General features: G+C 35.9%; 2 protein-coding genes across 3 annotated transcripts; one reads left to right on the top strand and one right to left on the bottom strand.

The window, feature by feature from the left end:
* Positions 1–3,972: 3,972 nt before the first annotated feature.
* On the bottom strand, positions 3,973–8,369 carry LOC124634997 (ATP-dependent RNA helicase p62). 2 transcript variants are annotated; one of them, XR_006984951.1, is made up of 7 exons: positions 8,300–8,369; positions 8,037–8,107; positions 6,400–7,473; positions 5,983–6,221; positions 5,181–5,695; positions 4,842–5,020; positions 3,973–4,596 (listed from the first exon to the last, which is right to left on the bottom strand). XR_006984951.1 is itself a non-coding variant. In XM_047170726.1 (6 exons), coding segments are annotated over exons 2-6 (1,680 nt in total). In that variant the 5' UTR covers positions 8,039–8,107; positions 8,300–8,369; the 3' UTR covers positions 3,973–4,410. The 2 variants fall into 2 exon arrangements, 1 of the variants encoding a protein (XP_047026682.1); XM_047170726.1 differs by lacking the exon at positions 5,181–5,695.
* Positions 8,370–9,438: 1,069 nt separating this feature from the next.
* On the top strand, positions 9,439–14,987 carry LOC124635218 (histone deacetylase HDAC1). The gene is made up of 11 exons (XM_047171047.1): positions 9,439–9,624; positions 9,990–10,102; positions 10,435–10,552; positions 11,057–11,157; positions 11,365–11,608; positions 11,767–11,943; positions 12,071–12,173; positions 12,263–12,497; positions 12,584–12,673; positions 12,927–13,077; positions 13,326–14,987. Exons 1-11 carry the CDS (start codon positions 9,576–9,578, stop codon positions 13,400–13,402), a joined length of 1,458 nt encoding a protein of 485 aa, XP_047027003.1. The 5' UTR covers positions 9,439–9,575; the 3' UTR covers positions 13,403–14,987.
* Positions 14,988–15,289: the final 302 nt, after the last annotated feature.

The following is a 15,289-nucleotide window of genomic DNA, read 5'->3' on the forward strand; positions in this document are numbered from 1 at the left end:
CAGGTACAGTTTGGTTTTATTTATTTTTATATTCATTTTGATTTTGCCGCTAGTGGATCTCAAGTGTTCGTAATTGTTTCGAGCATGAGATACCTACCTTAATATGTCATTACTTAGATATATAAGTAGATGATTTCGATAATAAACTGTTTGAATCGGACCAAGCAAGATGAGTGCTCGTTGGCTGAACGTACAGCAATATTTGAGACTGTTTGATTCCACATGGACTAACAGGCGGGATATTGGTGTCCATCGACTGATCACCAGACTGGTTATTGATGTCGGCAAAGTGACGGAGTTTAATTTGTTTTTACTAAACAAAGGAAGGGATGTAGTGTACTGTATTATCACCGATATCTGTCGTCTCGTTGTCGCATAGACGCGGAGAGTGCACACTATACTCTATGGCCAGTTGGCGGGAAACCGGGAGAGGGTGTGGCACGGGAGTAAGACGTTATGTGGGCAAGCGAGCCGATATCCTAATTATCGGATGGTAATTACAGAGACACAGGCAGGGCGAACACTACAGTACTCATAACATATTTCGGTGTAAAGATCTCGTCAATACGAAGCCAATGAACCCAAACACTTGGCAGTTGCTAAATACCGATACGGAGTTCCCTTGATTTTCTGTCGCCTCCGTCATCAGGTAAGATCCAAACCTTCATAATCATATCACGAATAACCTGTTAGCTATGGGACAAAACTGCGAGTAGAAAGAAAAAAAAATCATATCGGTCCAGGCGTCTTCGAGGTAGCGAGTAACAAAGAAAATAACAAGTGACTTGAGAACCCGCTCCTTTTTTTAAAGTCGGTTACAACAACGCAGCAAATATCTGTTTCATATGTAATGCTGCCATTATTTTAAAAAATGGCAGTATAGTCGTAACACTTTAGCCTGCCCTAAGGGCAAAAAAAAACCAGGCGCGTTTTTTGAATTTGGTACATTACACTGCTCCAGCAATGTTGAATGACAAAGCAAGTCTATTAAATACTTTATTAAGTAAGGTTATTAAACACTTTTGTATTTAATAATATTTTGTCATTCAAGAGGCGGAATAGCCATAAATGTGTTTGCCAACAGAGGTTTAATAAAAAATTGACGGCAAAGCTGAGAACTACCTATTTATCCTGATTTTTATTCATATTACATGGTCACCCTTGATGGCGACGTCCTAAGGAATATGGAAAAGATGATTTTTTATCAGAGATTGAATACATACACTTTTCATTTGTGCATGTATATTTAGTAGAAATTTATACTAAATGTTAGTGTCTTTATTTTTTTTATTCCATTCCGATTTCAGGTAACTCAAGCATTTTCTCATTTCAGAAACGTCAGGATTGAGGAGCCACTTAAATACGTTTTTTTACAAAATTCACTCAGTTTTACTACTTTGTTTATGTATTACAAATTCAGACACACTTACTACTAAATGTTTATGGGGTGTAATTTGAATTTGTTACTTACGATTCATGGGAATTCACACTTTCATTGTATGGGTTAAGGTGCCACATTAAAAGTATTTTATCTTCTTAAATTTTAAAGGTACTGGAATTAAATTTTTAGTACTCATTGCGCTCAATTACTACTAAATCGTACAAAATTTTCAAGAATGTACATCATATACTTTCTGTGTTCCAACGTGGCTCCTCAGTCCAAATATTAAGATTGAGGAGCCACCTTTGTGTTCATATAACTTTTGAACTATTATACTACAAATTCCAAGATTGAGCCTACAATACTTTTTAACTTACTACTAAATAAGTACAAAATTTCATTAAGATACAAAAAGTGGCTCCTCAATCCTGACGGACATAAAATAATATGTTTGTTATTTGATAGATATAAACGTGTGCGTTCGCGCAGCGGAATGTTGTTGAATTTAAAGATTTTAATTATGCAGATAATTAGTGTAAGACGTCCTATAATTGTGTATGGTAAATAAAAATTTGTGTATGCAGCCATTGTGGAGAAATTCACCAAAAACAGATTCCGCTGGGCGAACGTTGGCGAACGTTGTCCTGGCGGAACTTTTTTTAATCCATAAACTTTAGAAGAAAAGAGATGTGTCCGAAAATTAGTGTGTATTTGTGTATAATTGATTATGTATGAATGAAATCAGAGCATGCATAAACTTCGGAGAAATTCAAGTTTCCGCTACGCGAACGTTTGGCCATTAGCTAGTTATCATACAAAGCGCTTACATAGAGAGCTGTAGATTTTTACATACGTTGTTTTGAATTTGTTTATATTTGTTTAAAAAACAGGTTTAGAAAAAGTCGTAGGGTTTAAAAGATAAAAATATAAACGTAAAATACACTTATTAGGTCTTAGTTCTTAAAGTATGCAGTTTGGGGTCTAGATTTTCACGTTTACACAAACCTTGTAAGTGTCTCCAACATGTTGCCAAGTATCAATGATGTTCCGTTAGTAATTAAAAAGTTATAGGATATTTTACCATGAATAGATCACTGTTTACAAAGCAGTCGAATATCACGACGTTCTAAAGGAATTGCATGGTAAAATGTATGCCAATAATTAGTTTAATCATTCAACTATTCACTTGCATAATTTCATGTCATTAAATTCAGTAATTAAAGAAAGACAATTATAATACTGACGGAGCATCGAAACCCTACATAATCCGACCAAGTTCGGATAGCTACAAAAAAGCGGCCGTGCCATATGTCTAAGCAACGTTCTTAACTTGGTAGGTTAGTATTTATTAATATGGTACAGTTGCGTACACAAGCGTTAGGAAAAAATAAAACAATTATATTTCTTGATTGAAAAATATTTTTTTAATAATAATGCCACTTAAAGTTTCATTCATTTATTATTATTTATAAAATATATAATAATGCATTTAATCGAAAGTTTTTGACATGTGAGAAAATACCATAATTATTTCCAATAACATGAAGTCTACAATTAGAAAGTTTAATATTTTTGTCCAAAAACATGTGTCGACGACTGTACCCCATTTTACGTTAGTATGTAGAAGTTTACAATCAAATTTAATGGTTTTCTAGGTCAAAAGTCAAGCAAAAATTGGACTGATATTGGGCACTATTTCAAGCACAATTTTTTGAGACGTAAATTGTACCTATAGCTCGTTCGATATTCGCGCACTGAGGTGAGTATGCTGGGCGTAGAACCTACGCCCAGCATACTCACTGAACGAAGCCTATAACTCCGAAGTTATTCGAGCACTGTTTTTTCTTTTTGGGCACCGTTTGGCACTATTTGGGAACTATTTTTTGAAGTATGAATTATGTTTGAAGCGTATACAGATTCTCCGGACGGAGGTGAGTATGCTGGGCGAAACCTTCGTCCAGCATACTCATCGAACTATGGCTATAACTTCGCAAGTACAAGAGCACTATTTTTTTCCTTTGGGCACTATTTAGCACTATTTCAGAACAGTTTTTTGACATTCATGAAATATCAGGATTCCATGGTGAGTATGCTGGACGAAGGGACACTAATTATCTGCATAATTAAAATCTTTAAATTCAACAACATTCCGCTGCGCGAACGCACACGATATAAACATAACTCAAACTTTCATAGCTGTTTTTCTTTAGTAAATGCAATTTTGATAAAAATATTGATAATTGTGTTTATATTTAAATATTTGTTGAAATACAGAAACGTAACATAAAAGAGTTTGTTTGAAAAAGTACTGAATAGCACTGGGATTACTTTTGCACAACCTCACTTCATACTCAAAAGTCCCAAAAATCGACTTAGCTCCATTTTGTCCAAAATGTTACTTGGATCACTTCTGTTCTTAACTAGCCATTAATTAAGACCTTTCTTTTGATGTATCATTCGTCTATCTGCATTGTATAGTTTCTGTGTAATCACGGGCGATGACTACGGCAAGTGGCGGTTCTTCTTCTCTACCCACCAACCACCAATAACGTGCCTTCCAGAGAAAGAGGGATGAAATAAAAAAAAATACGTAATTAAAATTACATTTATTGATTATTTATTATTACATGTTATCGGGAAGGGGCATGGAATGACGAGCACAAGTGATGAAATATTATCTCATGCTTATTGAGATATTCCTGAAAATTATTTAAATTAAATAAATAGTTGAGAGCAAGTCCTCCACAAGACAAATACTGTAAGGTATTGTCTTAGTAGCACTATAAATTAGCTAATCCTCTGCGGAATCACAGATTAAAAAAATATCACAGTGTAAACAAAATATGCTTAGTACATTCAGGGATGTTCAAGATGCTAGTAGACAATATTCAATTAAACTCGAATCTAGCCTGTTATGCAACCACAAACTGCAATATCAACCAATCAGCATTTCTACACGCCTTAACACTAAATTCCACACAAGTACTCGTATGAGGATTGCTACTAATTAATTACTTTGTACTTTAAAATTAATAGTCATTAAATCTCTTGTGGCCTGCACCACCGTTGCTGCCGCCACCATTTCCCCTACCGAAGTTGCTTCCACGTTTGAAGGAACCGCCGCCTCCGCGGCCACCCCCGTATCTGTTTCTGTTCCAGCCTCCGCCTCCACCGCCGCAGCGGTCGGCCATGGTTTGGAGTTGAGGGTTCACCACCTGAAGAAAAGACATCTTGTTAGTGCCATCATAGTGCGTCTATGTCAAATACGTATAAGGACATAATAATCAAGTTTGTTACAACATCTGAGGATGGGATCCAGACAACATTGTGTGGACACCGAAGGCATGTAGCTGTATTAATGTACCTCATACTCGCATTCATGTTACACTATGTAGAAGCGTACCCATGCCAAAGGTATGAGGAATTGTCTCACAACAGCAGATAAAAATTCAGTACTAACCTGATTAGCTTCTTGTAGAACTGACACAAGGTCTTTGGCTTGACGAGAGTTGGAGGGTGTAAAGAAGGCATAAGATGTGCCTTTTGATTTTGAACGTCCTGTTCTGCCAATCCGGTGAATGTAATCCTCAGATGAGTTAGGATAATCAAAGTTAATAACGTATTTTATTCCATCAACATCTGTAAAAAAATTAACAATTAGGAAATGCTTAAATAATGTTTGGTCAGAAAAGCTAAGAACAGTCATTTTGATAACAGAACAAAGAAATCTATGAGTAGAACAAGTTAATCTTCAAAATCTGTGTAATGTTATGGTAACTCATAGCCGTGTATTACTTACATGAATGAGTTACACAGATATGTACCAAATACAATTCAATATTTGCCTCTCACTCAGAACCCAGGAGTCTTATTAAGGGCATGATGTTTAGTTTATTTGTTGTAAAATCTTTGTAATATTGATATTGCCCCATCCAAAACTCCATTTGGCCGAAATAGAAAACCCTTGACCCTCTGCCGATAACATCTCAACTGTGGTCAAGTTTTTCAACAATGCACATCGGAGAATCTTTCATCTCGGTACTCTTACTCTATATACTAGTGCATCACCAGGTTTTCCACACTCTCAAGTGTATCCGTCCGTACAGATAGACGGACATACCATCAAGCTTTCCGGCCTCGGGTCCAATCACAGTGAAAGGCACTAATGAGGCACCGTTATATTGACGAGTTATTGCATTCTCTAAACAATGTACTGCATCAGACTACATCATCTACAAATCCAGTGCAGTAGTGACTTGCCCATTAAATTCGGGCAGTAATCAGATAGAACACAATAACCTTCCGCCAGTGCCTCTGAAAGTATAAACAAATGCAAGTTACAATAAATAATTACATTTGAATTGCTAGTTTGAGAGCAATAAAATCTTACAGCACTTTCACAACTTTAATTTTAAATGGGGATATTATTGTTAATACCAGCTTGGCTTTTCACTTTTAAAACTAATGCTCGTCAATTTTTTTAAATTATATTGCTCTCAAGTGTGTATAGGTACAATCAGAATTACAAGTAAGCTTTCATGTTCTAAATTTTTCAAAAGAAGTCTTTGAATTCTGTATAAAACCTAGACTATAATATTTACCAAGTCCTCTGGCTGCAACATCAGTTGCAACAAGTATACTGGCACGGCCTTGCTTAAATTGATATAGTGTTTCATCTCTCTCCTGTTGAGTTTTGTCACCGTGCATACAAACTGCAGGCCATCCATATCGTCTTATATTCCTAGTGATATTTTCTACTTTCCTCTTAGTTTCTACAAAGATAATTGTTTTGGCACCAGGCTCTTGACTCTGTCCTATTTCTTGTAAAAGTACATTTAATCTGCAAAGATAAACTGTTATTAGAATTTTTTAAGACATTACATAAGAATTTTATAATTTTTTTGTCAGATCTTCTTAGAGGAGTATAATTTATTTTAATCAAATACTATCATTCTTATATTAAATCATCATAATAGACTAAAGAAAATTTGGCGCAAAAGTAGTCAAGAGATACATACTTGTTTTCTTTTTCATGTTCCTGGCAAACATCTACAATTTGTAAGATGTTGTGGTTAGCTGATAACTGTAGTGATCCAATGTTAATTTGGAGGTAATCTCCCAGGTAATCTTCAGCTAATTTTCTTACTTCCTTCGGCCATGTTGCTGACCACATCAAAGTTTGTCTATCAGGGCGAATTTGTTCAATGATTTTTCTAATTTGGGGTTCAAAACCCATGTCCAACATTCGGTCAGCTTCATCTAGGACCAAATATGTGCATCTCTGCAAATTTGTGGTACCCTTTTCTAAGAAATCAATCAATCTACCAGGGGTAGCAATTACAATTTCTACACCCCGTTCTAAGTCACGGCCTTGCTCTCTCTTGGGTGCACCACCAAATACACAAGTGTTACGGACATAGGCAGAGTTACCAAAGTCAGAAGCAACTTGTTGGATTTGTTGTGCTAATTCACGAGTTGGTGCAAGAACCAAAGCAATGGGACCATCACCCCGCCTAATAGGGGGCTGGTTGTTGATATGCACAATAGCAGGTAAAATGTAAGCCAGAGTTTTTCCTGAGCCAGTCTGGGCAATGCCTACTAAGTTCTTTCCAGACATAGCAATAGGCCAGCCTTGTGCTTGGATAGGTGTTGGGTCCTTGTATCCCATGTTGGTTATGCTTTGATTGACATAATCAGGAAAATTGGCTTCATCAAAATTCTGAATGGGGTTTGGGATATCCAGCCCACTGACAGTGATCTCATATTTGCTTCTATATTCCTCTACCTCATAGGGAGATCTGTTTAGAACTGTTGGGTGTGGGTTGTAGAAATCTTTGTTGAATGGTTGCAGAGACATAGTATCCCAGTTGGGCCGGCGCATGTTTTGACCGCCAGTGAAGTCTTTCTTGCCACCGCCGCCGCCAAAACCGCCGCCAGAACCACCAAATCTGTTGCCACCGCCGCCTCCACTACCGCCGAACTTTGATCCTCCATTACTGAATCGTGATGAGCCGTTGCTGCTCCCGAACTTCCTTTCTCCGCCAAATTTGGAACCACCGCTTCCACCACGGCTATTGTTCCAACTACTAGACCTAAGAAAAAGAAATCGCAATTAATTGACATTAATCATGACAGTGATAGTTCAAACACGTGTTGAATTAATTAATTGTGCCAAGTTCGCACGTGTTTCAAACCGGTTTTGATAGCTTTATCGGTCTTATCACGTTTATACCTACCGTGAAGTATTATTAATCATCACGCTTTACCAAACTCGTTATAAATTAAACCCAAGTATTGATCGCTAGGCAGGGAAAATGCGTCATTGCGGGTTTTGCCACGCATGCGCGTCATGAAAGCCACCATGGATCAATGATTTACGAGTACACAAGATGGCGAAATAGCATTGAGACTAACTTTCATAATACCTATTCAGATCAATAGAATAGCCATGTTTTGAAATAGTACACATTTTTGTAATGCAAAAACACATTTTTGACTCTAGAATCCATTTACAATAAAGGAAATAGCATTACTATTTGATAATAACGATGGTCAAACAAACGTAACATTGAATGCAGAAATAAAAATTAATATCATAAAAAATACTGAAATAATAGCAAAAACTAATTTTAAGACGTACGTAAATAATACTTACATATTGCTGGATGTGATTTATTCCACGATGTTAAAAGTAATTCAAGATTATTTTTAAGTAGCAGGGTCGACCTGTAAGTAAAATGGGCGATGGTTAAACTAAAAAATCATCACAGTCGCACATCACATTACAAAATATTACTTAGGAACTTAACACTTGCAGGAAAATCAGTTTCTCAAGAATTATAATCAAGAAACATTAAGTGACTTTAAAAAACAGAAAAAAGCAAAATATTTTTTTTAATTTAATGAAACACGTCCCACCTTGACCACTGCTATCGCCGAAAGGAGCGATTGGTGAAGTGAAGAACGGTTTGGTTCTAAACCTGAACGAAAACATGAAATCATTCGTTATTAGTTAAGGAAGGTCCAATCGACTAATTACATACTAAAATATGAATTAGTCGATTTATCTGACGAAATTGCTGTTTAATGAATGATTGTTTCGCTTGGATTTTTGTAAAAGTTAAGACATTTTGAGATTAAAATATGATAATTATTATCACAAGACAATTTAACTTCTGAGAAGTAGGTGATTTATCGATTCCGGTGGCTGCGCAGGCCGATCACGTAGTAATCGAATGTCGTTGGAATACGATTGGTCTTATTTATTTATTCACATCACAAAGTATTTTGCCCTTACAGATAACTTAATCTAATTCGACATAGTACTTATAAATAGGTCCTTAACTATATTTCCTTACAAACTACACAGTAAGTGGCCCTTGCGAATTCGCTCAGTGTACAGTTAAATGTGTATATCAGTAGCAGGATATCTGATCTATCTATACTAATATTATAAAGCTGAAGAGTTTGTTTGTTTATTTGAACGCGCTAATCTCAGGAACTAGGTACTGGTCCGATTTGAAAAATTATTTCAGTGTTAGATAGCCCATTTATCGAGGAAGGCTATAGGCTATAGGCTTTTTATCCGGGTTCGTGCAGAGGTTTCCACGGGATGCGGGTGAAACCGCTGGCAGAAGCTAGTGGTTAAAACTACTGTTGCGATTCAATTTCAATTCATATTCAATTTTGACATTATTAACTTAGGACAAACGGGTCCCAGAGTTCTTATATAAATCTATACTTCATTAATTCGCATGGGTACTGTTACTATATGTTTCGGAATATGCTGGTTGGTTAGATCACTACGAGGTAAACACAGATATTTGCGTACAAGTCGTGTACTGGAGGACCCTACTTGAACCAAACTGTACTACAATCTACATATACGCGATCTATTATATGTGTTCGTACCGTTTGTACACACCACTGCTGCACTGCATGCTGGCCTTTATCTAGATCGAAAATACACTGTATCTTCATCTTCCTTCACCTCTTTTTTAATTTTCTTTTTTAATAGGACAACACCAACCTGGATGCATTCACTCTCAATCATCATTCGGTCATTCATTCACTCACACTCGTCAAACAGGGAAGTTTGTGCGGTGATGTTCATGTTTCTGAAATTTATTTATTAGTCGAAATAACCAATAATTTGTGTGAATTTCGAAGTTTAATTGATACTTAATACTTAGAAATGGCGATGCAACCACACAGCAAGAAGAGAGTGTGCTATTATTATGATAGTAAGTATGAAAAAGTTTGTTACCCGCCACTGTGTTGTTGAAAGCATCCATACATATTTCAAAGTAATATTCATAGAAAATCACTATTATTGAATGTTTGGGATGTATTCAACATATGTTTACTATAAAAATAGGATATTGTCTTACTTAAAGCCCACAAAATCGTCTTGAAGAATTTATGCTCATATGTGTTGAGTCACTTAGTGGCGTCTGTACTGCGTTCTGTGCTCTCATTGGTCGCCTGTCTTTCGTTCGCATCTTGATATGTGTGGTACAGACTCTCATGTGTCAAGCCATAAAATGAATTGAGTAACATGCTTTTATGAAGTTGAAATTGATAATGTAAAATATTTATTTGCTTTCAGGTGATATTGGAAACTATTATTATGGACAGGGACATCCGATGAAACCTCACCGTATACGTATGACTCACAACTTGCTACTTAATTATGGGTTATACAGAAAAATGGAAATATATGTAAGTAACAATTTTTTCCTCCTTGAACATGCAACAAAACAAGGTCTTGTACCAAATAGATGGATAGTTAAGTCTGAGCTCATGTTCCCCAAGTTATTTTTATCATGTCACCACTTGCACAATTCAGGTTGTTTTGATGGACACCTTGATATCTCAATTTTACAAATTTCCTGATAGAATGTCAGCTTACAAATAACTAAAATAGGATTTAGATTCTAAATTAAAGCGAAGATATTAGAAAACTTTCATATATATGTACCGAAAATGAGACATTCTTAAAATCATGAAACATTTTCCAAAAACGGAAAATAAAAATATGTATTATATTTCAGAGACCCCACAAAGCTACAGCTGATGAGATGACAAAGTTCCACTCAGATGACTACATTCGCTTCCTGCGCTCAATCAGACCTGACAACATGTCCGAGTACAACAAACAGATGCAAAGATGTAAGAATTATTGCTTATAAATATTATTTATTTACTGAGCCCTATGTATCTACTGTCTGCAGTACAACTGCATTCAAATGGAGATTACCACACATCAATAAAAATAGCCTGTATGTTATTCTCATATTTACATATTACCCGTCTTACCACAAAAACTTTTAAACGTCAGTTTATGCCTTGTCTAAAAAAATGTCAAATTATGACGTTGACATATGGTTCATTTTGCAGCCAATATTTTATTAGACAAGTGTAAAACAGGGTTTAAAGTTTTTGTAGTAAGGCCCTACAAAGCTAAGTTAGACTGTAACAAACTCACAGACATGCCCACAGTCTTCCATACATTCTAACAATTATTTATCTACGTTCTACATTTTGTTACCTAGCTTGTTAGACTGAAATAATTTATCATTTATGAGTGAAATCTACTAGTATTAATGAATAGAGGTAATGAAGATGTGTTGATAGCTATTTAGTACCATTGTTTATATTTATGTTTGTTTACAGTCAATGTGGGTGAAGATTGTCCAGTGTTTGATGGTCTCTATGAGTTCTGCCAGCTGTCTGCTGGGGGCTCAGTGGCTGCTGCAGTAAAACTTAATAAACAGGTAAGGGTTTCATTCATGGTTTCAGTTGCTTACATGTAATGTTATAGTTATTTCCATATTTATGGGGCTTTGGAAAAATTTGCTAGTTGCATTCAGAATTTTTGAGTTTGGTCTAAGATGCTCCTCTAAACTGTACAATTTGGCTGAATGTAAAGTAGCTTTCTGTCTATTCTACAAAAACATTTTCTAATAACTGACTTTCAACAGGCTTCCGAAATCTGCATCAACTGGGGTGGAGGTCTTCATCATGCCAAGAAATCAGAAGCATCTGGTTTCTGTTACGTGAATGACATAGTGTTGGGCATTCTTGAGCTGCTCAAATACCACCAGAGAGTACTGTACATTGACATCGATGTTCACCATGGAGATGGAGTGGAAGAGGCTTTCTATACCACAGACAGAGTCATGACAGTGTCATTCCACAAATATGGAGAATACTTCCCTGGAACAGGTTAGTTGCAACAATACATGTATTTTTGTCCAAAGGCAAGGTAGAACAAGAACAACATGAGACATTTACTGCCACTAATTCCTCAAAGCCATATTTACTGAAATAGAATAGATAACTTATCATGGTATTCTAAACACTAATATAATATTGTGTTGCAGGTGATTTACGTGACATTGGCGCCGGCAAAGGTAAATACTACGCCGTGAACATACCACTGCGCGACGGAATGGATGACGAATCATATGAATCCATCTTCGTGCCCATCATCTCTAAAGTCATGGAAACATTCCAGCCGAGTGCCGTCGTGCTTCAATGTGGCGCCGATTCTCTTACAGGTATGTAATCAAACTTTAAAAGATGACCATATAACTATATTTTAGGTATAACTCTTCCAGAAGTAGTCACACCATGATTTTGTAGTGGTGTTTTGATGCTAAATTAGTTATTTCTCGTTGTCAACAGGAGACAGGTTGGGTTGTTTCAATCTAACAGTACGAGGCCACGGCCGCTGTGTAGAGCTCGTAAAGAGATTCGGTTTACCATTTTTGCTGGTTGGAGGAGGAGGGTAAGTTTTCAAAGAAAATCTCTAAGTCACCGAATTTGTTCGTTCTTGCTGCATATATTTTCTGACTTTTTTTCTTATTCTCTTTCTAGCTACACAATTCGAAATGTTTCACGTTGCTGGACTTACGAGACATCAGTAGCACTTGGTGTTGAAATTGCAAATGAGCTTCCATACAATGACTACTTCGAATACTTTGGTCCGGACTTCAAACTGCATATATCTCCAAGCAACATGTCAAATCAAAACACGTCAGAGTATTTGGAGAAAATAAAGAACAGGCTCTTTGAAAATCTGAGAATGTTACCTCATGCACCAGGCGTTCAGGTAAACAATTATAACTTCATTATTAACTTTATTTGTACAAATATTTTATATGTTAAATGTAACGTAAATTCATTATTTGATCACAGGTACAAGCCATTCCAGAAGACGCGGTTAATGATGAATCTGAGGATGAAGACAAAGTTGATAAAGACGAAAGGCTGCCACAAAGTGAAAAAGTATGTACCTTTTAATTTTATACTCGCTGTTTTCGCGCCGTTTCCTGAATAAAATAATATAGCCTATGTTACTTGGGAATAGTTTAGCTTCCCAACAGTGAAATAATTCAGCGAAACGGAGTTCGCCGGGTTTGCTAGTTATTACTCAATTTTATCTTAGAAAAACATTATAAATAATTAGAAGGACGATTATTTTTTCAACCCATTTCTTTTACGTACAGAAATTTCATATTATTTTGTATTTGTTTATCAGGACAAGCGCATTACTGGTGACGGTGAGCTCTCAGATTCTGAAGATGAAGGAGAAGGTGGCCGTCGCGACAACAGGTCGTACCGGACGCCACAGCCGCGCAAGCGTCCGCGCCTAGACAAGGACGGGTCCACTATCAAAGATGAAATCAAAAGTAAGTAATCTTAACAATCAATTGTACCTTGTATGTAAAACAAATGCGATGTGCACCACAGTATCTTTGTGTTAGGTAGCCATTTTTACTCTTGCTATTTTCTCACTATAAATAACCAGATTAACCTCCAAACTCTGTCAAGAAAGATTGTATCAAATTCAAATTTTATTTGTGTTAAATATAACTATATTCAGATTTATGTATTGCTGTGGGTGTATGTTCTGATATTAATTTATGTGTTTTTATAGCAGAAGACTCAAAGGATGATGTCAAAAACATCAACAGTGTAGAAGAACCAAAGAAAGACATGCCTCCAATTCCCTGATGTACGCGCTAAACACCGTCGTTGTTCAAGCACACTGTCATGCAATGTCAAGACACGTGCCACGAGACAAACACGGGTGTTTCATGATAACGAGCGCGTTGTACCCAGACAACGTTTATAATTCTTGATGTAGTGCTCCAAAAAGAATATTATATATTTTGATACCAGACAAAAGCAGAAGATTGCAAGTAGACGTTTCCGGATCTCAATTTTTTGTAACAGTTAGTTCCTCTCCATTATCCGAATGGGAACCTGTCCATAAATGAGAGTAATCATTTTATTACAGTGTGTGTCACAAAACAATCCAGTTTTAAGATCAAGGGCACTGTTAATGGACTACAATTTTTCAGACTAGTTATGTGTAATTTTATCTTCTACACAAGTAGTAGCTTCATCTAAAGTTAAGATTTTTGTATTTGATAAAAATGTAGTTATAGTCCATTTTAAATTAATGCGATTGTCAAAGTAATTTTGAGACATAAGTTATGATTTTCTTACAAATTCTCTAGCTATAGTTAAAACACTGAACGAAAAGTGTTTGCATTTCAAGTATTTCTTTTTTGTTATAGATCTGCCCAAAGTGGTGTTTGACATTTTACACGATTACACGTGCCCCTGATATTCCAAAACTATCAGGAACAGCTTGTTTGTATTAAAATGTCAAACACTTACAGTGGTTTGTCCTAGAATGAGGGTTTTCAGTTCTTTTTCTGCCTCCAGATGCACCTACGTAAGCGTCAGGTCCAATCAGCTCCTAGATAGCACCTAAAAATCGTAGTCTTTCATATAAATATTTACTGCCAGAAGATTGGCGAACAAATAACGGCATTGCGCTCAAATAACGGCTTTCATCTGCAATTTTATTTGCATACATGTGCATTGCACGACTTTTAAGAGCGAATAATCCAAAAACAGGTGTTGGAACTGAAGCAATAATGCTGTCATCTCATGTAGAACTTTTCAGAAAATCCTCATTATCTCGCTAGTTGTAAATTATTTTTATTGAAATGACATTTGAAATTAATGCAGTTTTTACACTGAGTGTTCTTTTCAACATTGTGAAATTATTCCACCCATAAGACATGTCTAGACCAGAGCCAATTGATTTGGATTAGTTTCCTCCAGATAAAAATAGTAACTTTTCATTAATGTATTTGGGCATGTTAAAGTTTTTTAGGGAATTTATGAATAACTTTTATTTTTATTATATATCAATAATTATAAATTCTCTATGAAACTGAATCCTATAATTTAGGGAGTAACAACTAAGGTATTTTTCAATTGAATCACAATGGGATACCATATTATTACATGTAATTCTGTAAATAGCAGTCCTCATGTAGATGTGGAAACTTAAATGTAGAAGCTGCCTGAAAGAGAGGTTGATGTGGCAGCTTTTACACAATGCGAATTTTTACTATGTATAAAATAACCGTGTTTAGTTCATTTGAATTGGAAAAATATTTAACTCGCAACTCTGGTTTAAGTATTGAGGGTGATGATGACGAATATTTTATTATTCGCATAAGATAGAATAAGACTGTAAATATATTTTTTATTGTTCAATATATCAAAATGTGTCGAATTTGGTGTTTTATTACCATACCGGCTGTTGCCCGCGACTTCGTCTGCGTGAGCAATATAGAATTTCCAATTTCGTTTATTTAATCATTCATTGCTCAACCCCCGAAGGGGATAGCGTGATAATATATAGCCTATGTGTTGAACCGGCCCCCAGGTAATAGTCATGCAAAATTTGATTTAAATCCATGCAGTACTTTTTGAGTTAATCCGGGACAAACAGATAAACAGACATACAGACAAAAATTCTAAAAACTACATATTTAGGTTCAGAATCGATTATGGATCACCCCCCCCCCCCCCAAG

The sequence above is a fragment of the Helicoverpa zea genome, chromosome 12 (assembly GCF_022581195.2).
Source record: "Helicoverpa zea isolate HzStark_Cry1AcR chromosome 12, ilHelZeax1.1, whole genome shotgun sequence".
Classification (NCBI taxonomy): Eukaryota; Metazoa; Arthropoda; class Insecta; order Lepidoptera; family Noctuidae; genus Helicoverpa; species Helicoverpa zea.

Excerpts from the sequence above, each read along its gene's own strand:
- LOC124635218 (XM_047171047.1), top strand. The coding sequence starts at position 9,576 with ATGGCGATGCAACCACACAGCAAGAAGAGAGTGTGCTATTATTATGAT. Across the intron at positions 11,158-11,364 it reads CAGTAAAACTTAATAAACAG|GCTTCCGAAATCTGCATCAA; the intron begins GTAAGGGTTTCA and ends GACTTTCAACAG. Across the intron at positions 13,078-13,325 it reads TATCAAAGATGAAATCAAAA|CAGAAGACTCAAAGGATGAT; the intron begins GTAAGTAATCTT and ends GTGTTTTTATAG.
- LOC124634997 (XM_047170726.1), bottom strand. Across the intron at positions 6,222-6,399 it reads GAACATGAAAAAGAAAACAA|ATTAAATGTACTTTTACAAG; the intron begins GTATGTATCTCT and ends TTATCTTTGCAG. Across the intron at positions 4,597-4,841 it reads TTCTACAAGAAGCTAATCAG|GTGGTGAACCCTCAACTCCA; the intron begins GTTAGTACTGAA and ends TCTTTTCTTCAG.